This window comes from Molossus molossus, unplaced genomic scaffold, assembly GCF_014108415.1.
Source record: "Molossus molossus isolate mMolMol1 unplaced genomic scaffold, mMolMol1.p scaffold_m16_p_21, whole genome shotgun sequence".
In the NCBI taxonomy this organism is placed as follows: Eukaryota; Metazoa; Chordata; class Mammalia; order Chiroptera; family Molossidae; genus Molossus; species Molossus molossus.
The window spans coordinates 30,311,004-30,327,559 of NW_023425357.1; the positions used below are offsets into that span (position 1 = coordinate 30,311,004).

Consider the following 16,556-nt stretch of genomic DNA (forward strand, 5'->3'; position numbering starts at 1 on the left):
CCATAAATACTTTAGAACATTTTCATTTCCCCAGCTCTCAATTCCTTCTTTCCGCACCCAGCCCTAGGCAACCACTAATCCACTCTCTGTCTTTATTGCACCTTTCTTCTTTAGTGTGAGGATTAGATTAAGCAGTGGAAACTACTAGCTGTTATCATATCCACTCAGTTTTTTCCCTTATGACCCTCCAAAATACTCCAGCTAAAATCTTCCCTTGATTTCTGTTTGTCTCCTAATAAATACTGTCAAGTTTTCACTCAAACCCTGTTAGGTGAAATTTAAAGTCATGAATATAATCTATTTCTTTAAGGACCCAGCCACCTAAAGTTCTGTGAACACTAAGAAGCCAAATAAAGTAGTAGAAATTCTGTGGAAGGTACAACAGGATGCAGAGGTCCAGCTCAGCCCCCTAGTGCTGCGATCCCAGACAAGTTATTTCAGACTCTCTCAGCCTCTGGATATAGCGTGGGGCAAAAGTGTTCTTCATGCACATGTGGAAGAAGATATGCCTACTACTTTGAAAAAAGTTGCAGAAATAAGCCTAAGTGCCAACTATTTCTGTTGAAGCTGCTAGGAATTGTGTATTATGTGAGGAAATATCATGCCTGAGTTGTCAGCCAGGGTAGTAAATATTGTGTCCTGTCCCTTTCAGCAGCCATGCAGGTGGTCATTGATTACCGAGATGAACGTGACCTCAGGTTTCTCACTTGAACCAGGACTTGTGTGCATTATTTAACTATACTGGTGCCACATAATTAGAATGATTTTTTACATATCTGATGTGTTTCTCTGCCTTTTTTCAGTATTTTAATTTGCTCATTCTTTTTTCTTAGATTATAAAGTCCTTGATTTAAAGTCCATATATTCTCGTTTTGATATTCTCCCAGTCTAGTACAGTGTTTTCCCATTAGTGGGCATACAGCGATGTGTGGCTCCTAAGAAAGATTTCCCAAAAGTAGACTCCATTTTAAAGGTGTGGAGGGGAGTGGGCTCTGTAGATGGCACAGTGTGCTTAGCATGTGCTAAATCTTAGGTTTAATAGGTACTTAATGGACATTAGTTTTGGCTTGATGACTCCAAGTCCTAGGACATTTCATGTTTGGAGGGAGATGGTCCTCAGATTTGGTGTCAATAAAAAGAAAGCCAAGCCTATTTTGTTGGCCTATTTTTCTGTAGTTTCAGAGAGTATACGGAAACTTTTTCATTATTTGCTAAAGAAAGACATATCTTAACTGTGATACAAAATGCTTTTTTTTCTTCCTGCCAGTTGACTAGTGAAGCAGCAGAAAAAGTCACATGAGTTAGTGTTTAAATAGAAACCTGGTGAAGTTTCTCTGAAGTTTGCTTAATGAAAATTTATTAGGCTAGTGTTTCTCAAATGTTACCGTCCCCTGAGAATCTTGTTAAAGTGCCATTTCTGATTCAGTAGGTCTAGAGTGGGGCCTAAAACTGTTTCAATAAGCTCCCAGCTTTGGGGCTGTCAGAGAAGCAAGGGCGGGATGTCTGTGGGAGAGAGGTGGGGTTCCTTCACGCTTCTTGTTCCTGTGCTCACCAGTCTGACTTTGGGTGTTTCTCTTTGATTTGTCCAGGTTTGGTCTCTGGCTACAGTAGCTACAGATCTGTGCCTTGGTCCGAAGTCTGATCCAGACTTGGAAACACCCTGGGCGCGGCATCCATTCGGGCGACAGCTGCTGGAGTCACTGTAGGTTCTGAGAGCTGGGAGTGAGGAAGAGAGTGATATAAACGTTAGGTCTGTCAACACTGCCAAGGTTACTGTCTAAGAGAAAAGTGCAGAGGCCCAAGGAATGAGAGGTGCAAATGAGAGCTTCCCTTTTTGTGCTGCAGTACTTTCTGTGCCAACTGACTTTTCATAGCCGAAGCACCTAAACAGTATTAGTCATTGATAACAAGGATTTGAGACTCCTTGTGTCCTTTATATGCTTTAGCCCATAAGTCACATCAGTCTGAACAAAGGAGTCTGAGCTTTCGAGACAGTGAATTTCCTGGGTGCTATAGAGCTTCGCCCCTGAGAGCAGATTAGACAATTGAGTGTTGCGTTCATGTTTTCCAAAGGCCATGATACTTTCACCCCTTTAGACAGTTTAAGAAAACATTGAATTTGTATTTGATTTATTGCACTGAACTAAGGCACATTGTGCAAAATGACTTACAACCACGTACGCACTTGGGTCTTTATAACAGCGAGGCTCAGGTGCTGGCAGAGGCAGAGAAGCTCTGCTCTATTCAAGGGAAGGTTTGCTTTACGTACTGGTTGAGGCCAGACCTGGGACAACGTGTGTTCACATGTCAGTTGCCTCAGAGTAACACAGGGATGATGATGCTTGTTCTACATACTGTCATGTAAGGCTCACGTAAGATAGTGAGTGTGAACATACCTTACAAATATTAGACATTGCTTGGTAGGAAAGTATCAATATTATTCCATACAAAGGCCAAGTCCATCTGGTCCCTACCTCCTATTCCAGCATAGTGGTCCTAAAAGGAGCAGAGGGGATATGAGCACCTAAAAGGTGAAACTACTCCTTGTTGTTCTTACTTAATAGCTCCTTTTCCTAATTCCACCTCCTGAGTCGGTTGCCTGCTCACCAGACGGTGGGAGTAGAGTGTTCTCTGAGCACCTTCATGTAGCTTAGGTTGTATGAGTGAAGTTTAGAGGAACACCTCAGAAACCATTGTGATTCTACCTTGGAGTTGGGAGAGAGCATGCGTGGCCTCAGATATGAACTAAACTCAGATATTAGTTTAATCTGCTTAGTTCTTGGAGAAGCTGTGTTCAAGTTTCAACCCATGCCTGATGCCAAACAGCAGCTTTCAGATTAGTTTTCTAGGTCATTTGTGATACTTTGATATATTTTATTCCAAAGCAAATTTAACCAAACTCAAAGTAGATCCAGTCTCTGGATCTATAGAAAGCCCTGGTACCTGACAGAGGTTTTTGAGGAAGAATAAGCATCCTCTCTTCCCTATTCCTGTGGCAACAACCCACCATGATTGTGAGAGCATCCTTCCTCCATCTCTTCTCTTGACGTTTCTCTCACCTTTGTTTCTCCAGGTTGGCTCATTACTGCCAGCTCCGGGATGTCCAGACATTGGCTATGCTCTGCAGTGTGTTTGAAGCCCAGTCCCGGCCTCAGGGAATACCGAACCCTTTTGGGCCTTTTCCTAGTCGTTCATCTAATCTTATGGTGTCCCATAGTCGATACGTAAGCTTGTGGTCTTCTGGTTTGTGTCTGACTTTTCCTAAAGGTAAACTTTCGTGGGGGATGGTATTCTGATGCTGCTGCTGTTTGTTCTGCAGCCCAGCTTTACCTCCTCTGGTTCCTGCTCAAGCATGTCAGACCCAGGGCTCAACACTGGGGGCTGGAACATAGGTTGGTATGGAACTGGCGTAGCCCACGCTGGATGTTTAGTTCTCTAAAAGCTGCATGTGAATTGTTAATAATATGTTATCTTTAGTTGAATGGTCTCCATATTTTTCTTTGTTCCTCTTTTTTCTTTATATTTTGTATGATGGCAATACTGTAGTCAGTAAGGCCTGGACTGTCATGTATGAACAGGCCAGTTTCTGGAAGGTCTTTGTGCCTTTCTGGATTGCTTTATAACCCATGACCTTGAGAAACTGATAGTGAGACTTCCCAGCGTTCTTCTCCAAAACCTAACCCTGTCTGTCTCCATCACACGTGTCCCTTCCCTGGTCACCTTCCACTTCTTTTATGTACCTCTTTCAGTCAGAGAAATATGCTGAGCCTGATGCCAGCTGACCATAGAGATCTACTTAATGGGTATTTGTATTTCCTGGATTTTTAAATTTTTTTTTTTTTTTTTTTTTACCCTCACCCCAGGACATTTTTCCATTTATCTTTAGACAGATTTGGAGGGAGGGAGAGAGAGAGAGAGAGAGAGAGAGAAGTATCAATGTGAGAGACACATTGACTGGTTGCCTCCTGTGCTACCCCAATCAGGGCCGGGGACAAACCGCAACCAAGGTACATGCCCTTGACCAGAATCAAACCCGGGTCTCATTGGTCCGCGGGCCGACGCTGTAACCACTGAACCAAACCGGCCAGGGCTTAAACTTTCTTTTTAAAGATCTTAATTTTCATGATTATAAAAGTAATACATGCACAGCAAAGAAAAAACTCAGCAGAAAGTATTAGAGAAGAAAATAGTAATCATTGATTGCCCCACCTATAAATAACATATGTTAATACTCCAGAACATTTTCTTCCAATCTTTGTTTGTGGGGTATAGGAGGGGTCATTCTATATGTGTGATCATTAGCATTTTCTCGTGTCATTTAAGAAGTCTTTGTACATAATGACAGACTGCTTAACATGCTACTATATCACCATACTCTAATATGCTTAATTGTTATGTGTGTACTTAATTATCAGGTTACCTTAATAATAAATACCTAGACAAAAAGTTAAGGCTGGGAAAGAGTTCTATTTAGTTATATTTCTCAGGATCTTCAGCTTAGCTTATTTTTCTTCTGGGAAATAAATTGGACACACACTGCTTTATGAGAGTTTTCAGATATTTTTCATGCCTTTTCTAATTTTCATCTTCCCTTCCCATTTGATATTCTTTAGCAGGGAGAGAGATAGAACATCTGTCTTCACCTTGGGGAGAGTCTTCACCAGAAGAAATCCGCTTTGGGAGTCTGACCTACAGCGATCCTCGTGACCGAGAGCGTGACCAGCATGATAAAAATAAAAGGTAACGACCTTCCCAGGTGAGAGCTGTAATTTCATGGCACTTAGATGCTCCCAAGTCAGGATTCTTGCATTAAGAAAGGTTTATAAAGTGTCGTTTGGTATTAGGCTTGTTTTTTCATAAACCGACAGGAAATCTTTTGCATTTTATCCAGGCTCCTGGATCCCGCCAATACCCAGCAGTTTGATGACTTTAAGAAGTGCTACGGAGAAATCCTCTACCGCTGGGGTCTGCGAGAGAAGCGGGCCGAGGTGCTGAAGTTTGTTTCCTGTGCCCCTGACCCGCACAGAGGGGTCGGTGAGTGTCGTTACCTCTGACTTATTTTATCTACAACATAAAACTTGAATGAAGTTTTAGTTTCTCGGTTATAAGCAGAAATTTCTGAAGCATTTTGAGTTTATTTTAAGCTTCTGAAAACCCTTACATTTCATGAAGAGTAAATTTTTACTGTAATAGAAGTAGTTTTCTATACAATACTCAGATTGATTGGAAGTCAGTTTATTTATTCAACTAATATCAGTCAAACTCTTCTTAGGCACAGTTGCTAACACATTTCTTCTCATGGAACTCATAGACTAGTGGGAGATACAAATTAAGTAATTAAAAACTGTGATCAGCCCTGGCCGGTTTGGCTCAGCGGTTAGAGCGTCGGCCTGCGGTCCTGAGAGACCCAGGTTCGGTTCCCGCTAAGGGCATGTACCTCGGTTGCAGTTTGTCCCCGGCCCTGGTCGGTCATGTGGGTGGCAACCACTTGATGTGTCCCTTTAACATCGATGTTTCTCTCTCTCTCTCTGTTCCTCTCTCCCCCCCCACCACTCTATCTGAACAAAAAATGGAAAAATGCCCTCGGGTGAGGATAAAAAAAAAAACACGTGTGATCAGTATTTAATAGCAAACAGAAAGGGTTTGGGGACAGGGAGAGAGGGAGGAGAGTGTGAGAAGCTGTGTTGAGGCGTGTTGTGAAGGCCTCTCTGAGGAGCTAAGGGCTGAAGGCCGAGGAGCCACCCGTGCAGAGGGAGCAGGCCTGTGGGAGAAGTGATTCGCTTATTGGACAAGTGACGGACGCCCAGTGTGGCTAGAACACAACGATTGAGAAGAATGGTATAAAATAAAAATAAGATAAGATAATTAGATTATAATTATAATTTATATTGTATGTATGTATGTATGTATTATTTATTTATTTATATTGTTATCATTTTCTAAAACTTACCTGAGGATATTTTTCCATTGATTTTTAGAGAGAGTGGAAGGGTACGAGGGAGGGAGGGGGGGAGAGAGAGAGAGAAAGAGAAACATTGCCCTGGCCGGTTTGGCTCAGTGGTTAGAGCGTCGGCCTGCAGTCTGGAGAGACCTGGGTTCGGTTCCCGCTAAGGGCACATACCTCGGTAGCAGTTTGTCCCCCGCCCTGGTTCGGCTGTGTGGGTAGCGACCACTCGATGTGTCCCTTTCACATCGATGTTTCTCTCTCTCTCTCCCTCCCACTCTATCTGAACAAAATATCAAAAAAATCTCCTCGGGTGAGAATAAAAATAAAAAAAAAAAAGAAAGAGAAACATTGATGTGAGAGAGACACATCAATTGGTTGTTCCCACACATGCCCCAACCAGGGCCAGGGATTGAACCTGCAACCCAATTACATGCCCTTGACCGGGAATTGCACCTGTAACCCTTCGGTGCACAGGTTGATGTTCTACCCATTGAACAACAAGAGCCAGGGCTCTATATTACATTATAGAATAAGATTGGTAGGATAATTAAGAACTTGTAAGTTAAGAATTTGGATCGTGTTCTAAGTCCAATGGTAAGCTTCAAAGGGCATGAAAAAGTAAATTGCTTGCTCTGGTTTCCATTTTAAGAGGATCACTTTGGCTGTTACATGAAGAAAGGATTGGAGGAGCAGAGGCAGAGGTAGGAAGGCCATTTGAAGACTGAGTAGTCACAGAGAGACCGACACATCTAGGGGTGATACCAGTGGCAGTGGGGAGCTATAGATGGATTAAAAATATATGGTACGAACAAAGTGGACGTGGGTTTGGGGAACAGAGACAAAGCTTGGAGGATTTCTGGGTGTTTAGCTTAAGTAAGATGTTGGTGCCATATCCTAAGATAGAAAAGACTGGCAGAACACTGAGAGCTCAGTTGGGGTGGTTGGGCATGGTGTGTGAGATATCCGACTGTGGTGGTCAAGTGGGCAGCCGGATGTGAGTCTGGAGCTCAAAGGAGAGATTGGGGGTAGAGTAAGGAATTTGGGAATCTTTGGCATATAAATGTTGAAGCTGCGAGAATAGGTGTATTTACCTGGGAGCTGGTGGGTGGGGAGGAAGAGTATGGGAGAGCAAATAGAGAGCCCTCCCACTCTGGCCTTGAGGGGGAACTAGTACATGGAGCTTGAGTCTTGGAGGAAGAACCAGAAGTGGAGACTTAGAACAAGACACCAGTGAGCAAGACTGTGACATGAAAGACGCTAAGAGAAGAAATGTTTTTAAAGGGTGAAATGGAAGACTGCCAAAGAGTGGACTGAACACACACAGATTTCCTCTCTCCTTAAAGTGTCTATATGGAGCTTTTCTGAAAGGCATACCCATGCAAGGAGAAATGATGTTGGCGATAGGGCATGGGACCTGGGAGGCAGATAGGATAGTGGTAGCTGATTTTACAGGGCCTGAGAAAACTGAACGCCCGACTGGCAGGCAGATAAACAGTAAGATACATGACAGAACCTCCAGGTGGCTCCAGAATGAGTGGCACCTGGAAGTGGCAGGAAGGTGAGATTAAGACCTGGAGTACTGTTTGATGGCCTTTGCAGGGTCAGGTCTCTGCTTTACCCCAGCAGAAAACGAGGTTCATTCTCCAGAGAAGGTAAATGCATTTCCACATTGAAAGGGCCTGCCAAGCACCTAACATAATGAACGAAGAAAGACCTAGGATAAGGAGGAGACGCCAGGAGCTTCCTGAGAGCGAAAACAGGTTATGTACAAGGGACACTTCTCAGGAGCAGTGAACTAGATTCTAGAAACTAGATGACCTTCAGAAGTCTCAGGAAAATTATTTCTAACCTAAGATTCTGGACCCAAGTTATTAGTCAAGTGTGAAAGCGAACGTTCAGCCTATCGAAGGAGGAGGAATAGATTCAGTCCAGAAAACCAGGGCGTCGGAATGACGGAGACGGTCATGACAGACCTGGAGGCAGACCAGTCCAGGCTGGAGCTTCCAGAGAATTGTCTCCAAGAAGAGAAAACTGAAAAAAAGATCTAGTGTATTTCAGGACTCAGTATATTTATAGAAGTTTCAGATATTAAGGGAGAGTGTAGAGATGAATTATTGATAAGTACATAGCAAACTAAGCAAGTGAACAAAACTAGACAGTTACCAACTCCAAGAAAAACAAAATGGGCAAGAATGGAAAAGTTGTCATGGTATATGGCTTGAATAATGTTTATCTAGATAAGTAATGTAAAAACAGAATAGTGATCCAAGCAAATGCCTTGGGGAATGAGGGCCAGGTGGTGTATGTGTATGGTTGGGGAGACAGAAGTGAAAGCTTCCACTGCGGGACATCAATAGATAATGTTTAAATATGAAAACTAAGAAATAGCTTTATAAACATGTTGTTTAGAGATAGGTAAAAACGAAAGGAACAGTGAAGTGGGTTTGAAGGGTTTCCCCCGGGAGTGGTGGGAATAGAAGGGACTGCTGGTTTTGGTAATAGGGCGTAGTGGAGGGTATTCGACTCAAGTTGTGCATGTGTATACAGTTTCAATTAAAAAACAAGTAAGAAAAGAGTAATATATAGATGTAGATGCCGAATAACAAGAATTATTTTAACATGGATTGTTTTGGTGTATGTACTTGAAGAAATGCAGACACAAAGGCTCTTTGAGGAATAAATTTTTCAGAGCATCTAAATGCATGAAAGTATATCAGGGAGAGATTAATGATAGCCCAGAGCAGTTTTGTCAGTTATTTATTTATTTATTTATTTATTTATTTTTTATCCTCATCCGAGGACATTTTTCTATTTTTTGTTCAGAGAGAGTGGGAGGGAGAGAGAGGAAGAGAGAGAGAGAGGAAGAGAGAGAGAGAAATATCGACGTGAAAGGTACACATTGAGTGGCTGCCACTCGTAGGACCCAACCAGGGCTGGGGACAAACTACAACCGAGGTATGTGCCCTTAGTGGGAACTGAACCCAGGTCTCTCTGGACCACAGGCCGACGCTCTAACCACTGAGCAAAACCAGCCAGGACCAATTTTGTCTTTTAAGATTAATTTTCAGGCCCTGGCCGGTTTGGCTCAGCAGTTAGAGCGTCGGTCTGCGGTCCCAAGAGACCCGGGTTCGGTTCCCGCTAAGGGCACGTACCTCGGTTGCAGTTTGTCCCCGGCTCTGCTTGGGTCGTGCAGGTGGCAGCCACTCGATGTATCCCTTTCACATCAATGTTTCTCTCTCTCCTTCCCTCCCACTCTATCTGAATAAAAAATGGAAAAATGTCCTCGGATGAGGATAAAAAAAAAGAAAATAAAAGATTAATTTTCAGGAAAATATATGAATCACAGCCATACGTAACTGATGTGTCAGTCCCAATCAGCTAAACTCTAAGTGACCTCTGCTATTGCAAAGCGTCACACTGCCTTCTGCAGGCTGCACAGAGAAGTACAAGGTGTGGTTTGGAGGGGTGGGTCAAGAAATTTGTAATCTAATCAGAGATAAACCATTAGCTTGTGATGATTTAAATGATATTCAAGAATGGATAATATGTCCTAATACCATTACAAATGTTATAAGATTTCAGAAAAGGGGTACTGTGAAAGATAGATTCACAGATAAAAACATTAAGAAAAATATTTTATCCTTAAAGTTTTTACTCTTTGGAAGCATCAGCTGCCCAGATACAGGAAATAGCAAGTATTGAAAGACAAATACAACAAGGTTACCAAGGGTACTATTAGTCTCCTCAGGGTGGAAAACCAGCAGTCTCTTGTGCTTGTCACGTCTGCAAGCTCAACCCCCATCCGCAGCAGATTTGAGGGATAAAGTTGTTTTTATTTAGGGGTTTAGATATTTATAGAAAGGTCTCAAAGCTTCATTTATTTTTGAGGGGATAATTCTAGACAGAGTGAGTATTCTTTTAAAAACTCTGGAGCCCTGGCCGGTTTTGCTCAGTGGTTAGTGTTGGCCCATGGACCCAAGAGTCACAGGTTTCATTCCTAGTCAAGGGCATGTACCTGGGTTGCAGGTTCAATCCTCGACATCTGTGTTTTTATTTCTCTCTCTCTCTCTCTTTCCCTCCCTCCCTTCCATTCTATCTAAAAATCAATGGAAAAAAATATCCTCAGGTGAGGATTAACTAAAAAAAAGTCTCTGGAAATGAGATGACTTTTGTTTTTGTTTCTTCCGTTGTGGTATGTGGCTCTCGGCTGTAATGGTGGCTGAGCAAGGGGATTGCTTTGCTTTGTCAGCCCACCTCCAGTTCCTGCCCCCGAGATGCTCACCTAAGCTTTGTACAGCAATTTTCTGCTTCAGCTGATTGGCTAATTTATTGTCTCCTTTATGTGGCTGGTTTTATTTATGTTTGTGTAATAGGTGATGTTAATTAATACACAGAGCTCTTCTGTAAGATTAGCAAACTAGAGTCTTACGACACTAAACCTGGGCAGTTAGCTTCCTCCTAGAGGTTTCCCGAAGCCTCAGGAATCGTAATTCGATTGTTCTCTGGGCCACAGTATTTTAATTGCCTTTTAGTTTGTCTGTTAGGAACCAGGAATGATGCATTTCACCTCCACCAGGTTTCACCTGCAGAGCCTGTACCTGTGGTTGTGTGCCTGTGCCCCTCAGAGCCCCACCTTGGTCACTGTTCCTGTAAAAACACCTTTGTGGTTTAGAGCACACTCCGTGTCTCTTTGTATCTCCTAACCTGGTGGACGTTAACATGTACACCAGCGTGGCCCAGAGGTGTTCGCACACCCTTCTCAGCTGTTAACTAATGCCATTCCATTATGTGTAACACTAAGAGGCAAGAGAGAAATATTAAAATTATGCTCAGCGACTTAGTGTTTTTGAATTTTCTTTTTTTTTTTTTTTATCCTCACCCGAGAACATTTTTCCATTTTTTGTTCAGGCAGAGTGGGGGGGAGAGAGAGGAACAGAGAGAGAGAGAGAAACATCGATGTGAAAGGGACACATCGAGTGGCTGCCACCCACACAACCGACCAGGGCCGGGGACAAACTGCAACCGAGGTACATGCCCTCAGCGGCAACCGAACCCGGGTCTGTCAGGACCGCAGGCCGACGCTCTAACCGCTGAGCCAAACCGGCCAGGGCAGTGTTTTTGAATTTTCTATCTTTGTGAATTTATGTCCACTTAGAAATTGTACACACCCCCAAAGATTATTCATTAATTAACTAAATGAAATATTAGTTCAGGGTCTTAAAGTTAATAAGGGTGATAGAAGTTATGTTGAAATTGACATAAACATAAAAGAAACACAATTACTAACAATAATGTTGATTTTTCAGATCAATGACATTTTAATAATTTTACCCAGATGGATATGGAGAATAATTGTTACATTTATAGTTACCTCAAGTGCCAAAGAACAACCCTTTTAAAATGACATGTTATTGTACTTCGAGTTACTTGAACACACAGTTTTTATATCCTCATCATTTTAAATGTTGAATCTTTTTTATTTTTAATAATCCTCACCTGAGGATATTTTTCCATTGATTTTTAGATAGAGTGGATGGAAGGGAGGGAAGGAGAGAGACAGAGAGAGAGAGAGAAAGAAAGAAACATCCATGTGAGAGAGACACATCAATTGGTTGCCTCCCACAGGTCCCCAATTGGGGCTATGGATTGAGCCTGCAACCCAGGTACGTGCCCTTGACCAGAATCGAACCCTTTGGTTCGTTCGCCGATGCTCTAACCGCTGAGCCGAACCAGGCGGGAGATTGGGACTGTTTCACGACTACTGATCGTCACGAAGCGGACGAGCCTGTGACAGGAAAGGACCCTTCCTCTGCTGGAAGAATAGGGCAGAGGGAACAGACCTAGGGAGACTTAAGATTTGGTGGCAGAGGGATGAAGGGACCCCTCTCGGAAGGCTTTGCTTTCTCAGGGAAGTGAGAGAAGAGGCCATGAGGTGACAGGGGAGCAAAGGTGAGGGAGGCGTTTTGGAAGGTGGCCGGGGGTGAAGCAGCCACCTGGGAGTGGAAGAGAAGCAGTCAGAGCCCGCACAGCGCTGTGAGGCACGTCCTGATGGCGGCCGTCTCTCGGGCCTGCTGGCGGACACGGCGCAGCTCGTAGGGCCTGGCCAGGGCTGAGGTTTTGCCAGGTGGTACCATGGAGGGAGAGCCGGGCAAGGGATCTGAGGATATTTACTGAAAGGTGATTGTAAGGTTGGACCATGTCATTCAGGTTGACCTCAGGGGAACTGCAGCCGGAAGGGGGCTGATGGGACGGGAGTGGACGTGAAGGTGATAGGCCAGAGGTGAGAGGGCAGTGACCCGAGAGGTCAGCTGTGTGAAGGGTTAGTGGCGTGGATTTTGAAGACACCAAGGATTGCACCAAAAAATTGGGGTGGAGGGAAGATGAAGAACCAAGAGCAGAAGTCTTCAGTGTTTGGGTGTGTCCAGACTGTCAGCAGATGACGGCAAAGAGAAGAGGAAAGGCTGGTGAAGCCACATGGCGTCGGCCTCAAGGGAAGGTGACAGTGCGGAGGCAGTGATGGGACACAGTGCCCAGCTCTCCTGCCCTGCTCCTGAGAAGAGGACACAGAGCACGTGGGGAGGTTTGCGCTGGGGTGGCACTGGGAAGGCCGGGCAGGGGGAGGAAAGTCTCCAGAGCAGCAGGGCGTGAGCAGTGACATGGGCAGTGGACATGGGCCACCTGAACTCAGGGTTGTGACTGAGGCAGACTGGGATGGGTGGATGGTGGGATTAGCCCTTGGTCTCTTCCAGAAGGTTTTGGACCTGTCAGAACAGAACGGTGCTGACATCTCCCCCACCGATGGGGCGGCACTGGTGTCCCGGCCTGCTGCTCAGTCAGTGGCAGGCAGGTAGGGCCAGTCAGCTCTCACCTGAGCGTTTACTGGGTCCTCAGTTCTGTCACCTGCTGGGTGCCAGGCCCCTGTGGCTGTTGGGGTGGGAAGAGGAATGAGATGCAAGCACTGGGCATGTGACCAGGACCTGGGAGAGCCAGGTGCCTGCACCCCCTCCTCCTGCACCCGCCACTGCAGTGACAGCAGCTCCTCTTTATAACACTTACTGTGATGGTAAAAGAAGGGGTCCTGCTGTTTACAAAGGAAAATTGAGCTCAGGCCGGTCTGGCTCAGCGGTTAGAGCATCGGCCTGCGGTCCAGAGAGACCCGGGTTCAGTTCCCGCTAAGGGCATGTACCTCGGTTGCAGTTTGTCCCCGGCCCTGGTTTGGGTTGTGTAGGTGGCATCCAGTCGATGTGTCCCTTTCACGTCGATGTTTCTCTCTCTCCCTCCCACTCTATCTGAAGATAAATGCAAAAAAAAAAGTCCTCGGGTGACGATAAAAATAAATAAATAAATAAAAAAGAAAATGGAAAATTATTGGTCTGGTTGGATCCTACAGAGACCCCAGATGTAGTCACCTTCCTGCGCTCCCAGTGCCCAGCGTGCTCTTGCAGCACGAGCTCACGCTGTGTCTTGTTCCGTCTGTCCCCCGGCTCCAGAGTTCGGCGTGTACTGCAGCCACTGCCGGAGCGAGGTCCGCGGCACGCAGTGCACCATCTGCAAGGGCTTCACGTTCCAGTGCGCCATCTGCCACGTGGCCGTGCGAGGATCGTCCAATTTCTGCCTGACCTGCGGGCATGGCGGACACACCAGCCACATGATGGAGTGGTTTCGGACTCAGGAGGTGTGTCCCACCGGCTGTGGGTGTCACTGCCTGCTGGAAAGCACGTTCTGAATGTGTCGGAAATCCCAGAGGACGCTGAAAGTGCCGGCGACAAGCTCTCTGTCAGGAGAGCGCTGCAGACCCATTCCTCACGGGATGGGGCACGTGCCCTTCAGACCACGCAGCACCCGCTGCGGGAGCCTGGCCCATGGATGTTCCCGGAGGTGGATGAGGCAGGCGTGCAGAGCTGTGTGGCCAATGGTAGTCTTCTTGGAGAAAACACCTGCCTCCAGAGCTGTGTTGACTTTTAAGATGTTAACCTTAAACCACCGAACAGTGTCCTTTCTGATGCCATTACAGAGACCAAGGTCAGACTACTCAAAGGACAGTCTCCTGAGCCAAAGGACAGTGGACAGTAATTTAGTTGACAAGTAGGCATATGACATAAGTTGGTACATTTCATAAACTAATGGATAGTGGTCTTTTAAAATATGACACAAATTATAAATATAGGGTGTACTTAAGGATTCTTAAGATGTATTTTTTGTTTGTTGTTTTTCCTCTCATTGCTCTCTGTGGCTAATAAAATTCTAGTAATTGTTTAAAAAAAAAAGAGACAGAGGAAGCTGAACAATGATTTAGTGAATCTTTACTTTTACTCTACTTTTAATTGAAGTTAACTCTTGGATAGGAACAGTCATTGCTCAGATTTTCAAGGGAAATGCTGCTGTACTTTTGTCATGTGGCAGAAGAAAATAGAATTTGACATTTAAGATTCTTTCCAACCCCAGGAATCTTCTTTTTTCAAAAAAACCCCAAGAAAACAAATGTTTTTATTGATTTTTTTAAAGAAGGGAGAGAGAGCCCAGGAGTCTTCTTAATCATTTCCTTCAGCGAAGGGAAACACGGCGGCGGTGCAGCAGCATTGCTGACAGTCTCATCGCTGACACAGTCTCTCATCACTGACACAGTCTCTCACTGCTGACAGTCTCTCGTTGCTGACAGTCTCTCGTCGCTGACACAATCTCTCGTTGCTGACACAATCTCTCGTTGCTGACAGTCTTTCGTTGCTGACAGTCTCTCACTGCTGACAGTCTCATCGCTGACAGTCTCCTGTTGCTGACAGTCTCTCATCATTGACACAGTCTCTCACTGCTGACAGTCTTATTGCTGACAGTCTCTCGATGCTGACAGTCTCTTGTTGCTGACACTTTCATCGCTGACAGTCTCTCATTGCTGACAGTCTCTCATTGCTGACACAGCCTCTCGTTGCTGACACAGTGTCTCGTTGCTGACACAATCTCTCGTTGCTGACACAGTCTCTCGTTGCTGACACAGTCTCTCGTTGCTGACACAGTCTCTCATTGCTGACAGTCTCTCACTGCTGACAGTCTCATCGCTGACAGTCTCTTATTGCTGACACAGTCTCTCACTGCTGACACAGTCTCTCACTGCTGACAGTCTCTCACTGCTGACACAGTCTCTCACTGCAGATAGTCTCATCGCTGACAGTCTCTCACTGCTGACACAGTCTCTCATTGCTGACACAGTGTCTCGTTGCTGACACAGTGTCTCGTTGCTGACACAGTCTCTTGTTGCTGACACAGTCTCTCGTTGCTGACAGTCTCTGGCTGCTGTGCAGGTCAGCCGAGCCCTGGTAAGTTCCTTCACTCTTCATTGGCCCCTTCACAGACTTCGCCCCGTGTGTCCCTGTGTTCCTGCTGGTTGTGACTCAGATGTCCACCAGTTCTTCAGAGTCATTTTCAACTCTGTATTTTATATGTGCCAGGAAAAAGAATTCTTTCTGATATTTACTGAAATTTATATTTGTTTCTTAGAATTTCACCACTTCTAATTTACTAGAGATACAGCTACATGTCTCACAATGTGTTGTACATCATTGTGTTTTAAATGACAAATCAGGACTCATGAATGGATTTTGGAATCAATTTAGTGGGTAAATTGATTTCATTAAAGAAAATGAAATAGAGTAGAAGAAAAAGGATCAGAATTACCGTGCAGAGTTAGGGTGTATATTGTTGTGTGTGAGTTGTGTACAAGTGTACGTGTACACACTTGCACATGTATGTAGTGGATCACAGGATACATTCATTTCTTACTGAGGCTGTGGTCAAAACCTTTTCAAAACACTGCTTTGGGTGATGTTTATACTTTGACCCTGAGTTACTGGGCACAAAACAACGTGACTTTTAAAAGTCTGGGTCCGCCCTGGCCAGTCTGGCTCAGCGGTTAGAGCGTTGGCCTGCGGCCCAGAGAGGCCCGGGTTCGGTTCCCACTAAAGGCACGTACCTCGGTTGTTTGTCCCTGGCCCCTGTTGGGGTTGTGTGGGTGGCAGCCACTTGATGTGTCCCTTTCACATCAATGTTTCTCTCTCTCTGTCTCTTCCTCTCTCTCTCCCTCCCATTCTATCTGAACAAAAAATGGAAAAATGTTCTCAGGTGAGGATTAAAAAAAAAAAAAAAAAGGCTGGGTCCTTTTCAGTGAGAGCAGAGACGTAACCCTGGGCTCTGATCGGAGGTCAGCTGTCTGCGGAGGGTGAACTGGAGGAGTCCACAGGCTCCTGGCGGGGCTGGCACAGGAGGCAGCCGAGGAAACCTGGATTTGTCCCCTCCTTGCCCCTCACTTGTCGGTGTTGACCTGCTGTCACAGCGGTCACAGAACAGGTTGACTAATGTCACCGAAGTAAAGGGTCTGTGTGCTCCTCAGTGAAATCACACTCTGCAGAGAACAATCTTTTCCTGTTTTCCACTGTTCAAGCTAATGTAGAACCCTGTCCCTATCTGGCCCCATCAAGAATTAAATGTTTATTGTCTTAGTTTATTGTCACAGGAACCTTGTCTTTTAAGCTGAAAAACCTTAATAATTAAGAACTTTAAAGGTTAAAATGTTACATAATGTCTTTTTTCCATGTATGTATTCCTTTTGAATTTCTGA

General features: G+C 44.9%; 1 protein-coding gene across 4 annotated transcripts in view; it reads left to right on the plus strand.

Moving 5' to 3' along the window:
* WDR59 (WD repeat domain 59) overlaps window positions 1–15,281 on the plus strand; it is a 95,376-nt gene extending 80,095 nt beyond the window's left edge. Inside the window, exons 22-27 of one of the 4 annotated variants that reach the window (XM_036275254.1) lie at window positions 1,590–1,702; window positions 3,074–3,224; window positions 3,320–3,392; window positions 4,614–4,740; window positions 4,892–5,034; window positions 13,438–15,280. In XM_036275254.1, the coding sequence (XP_036131147.1) occupies window positions 1,590–1,702; window positions 3,074–3,224; window positions 3,320–3,392; window positions 4,614–4,740; window positions 4,892–5,034; window positions 13,438–13,673 (843 nt within the window). In that variant the 3' untranslated portion in view covers window positions 13,674–15,280. Of the gene's footprint in view, window positions 1–1,589; window positions 1,703–3,073; window positions 3,225–3,319; window positions 3,393–4,613; window positions 4,757–4,891; window positions 5,035–13,437 lie in introns of those variants that run through there. The other 3 variants (XM_036275251.1, XM_036275252.1, XM_036275253.1) reach the window with 3 other exon arrangements.
* Window positions 15,282–16,556: the final 1,275 nt, after the last annotated feature.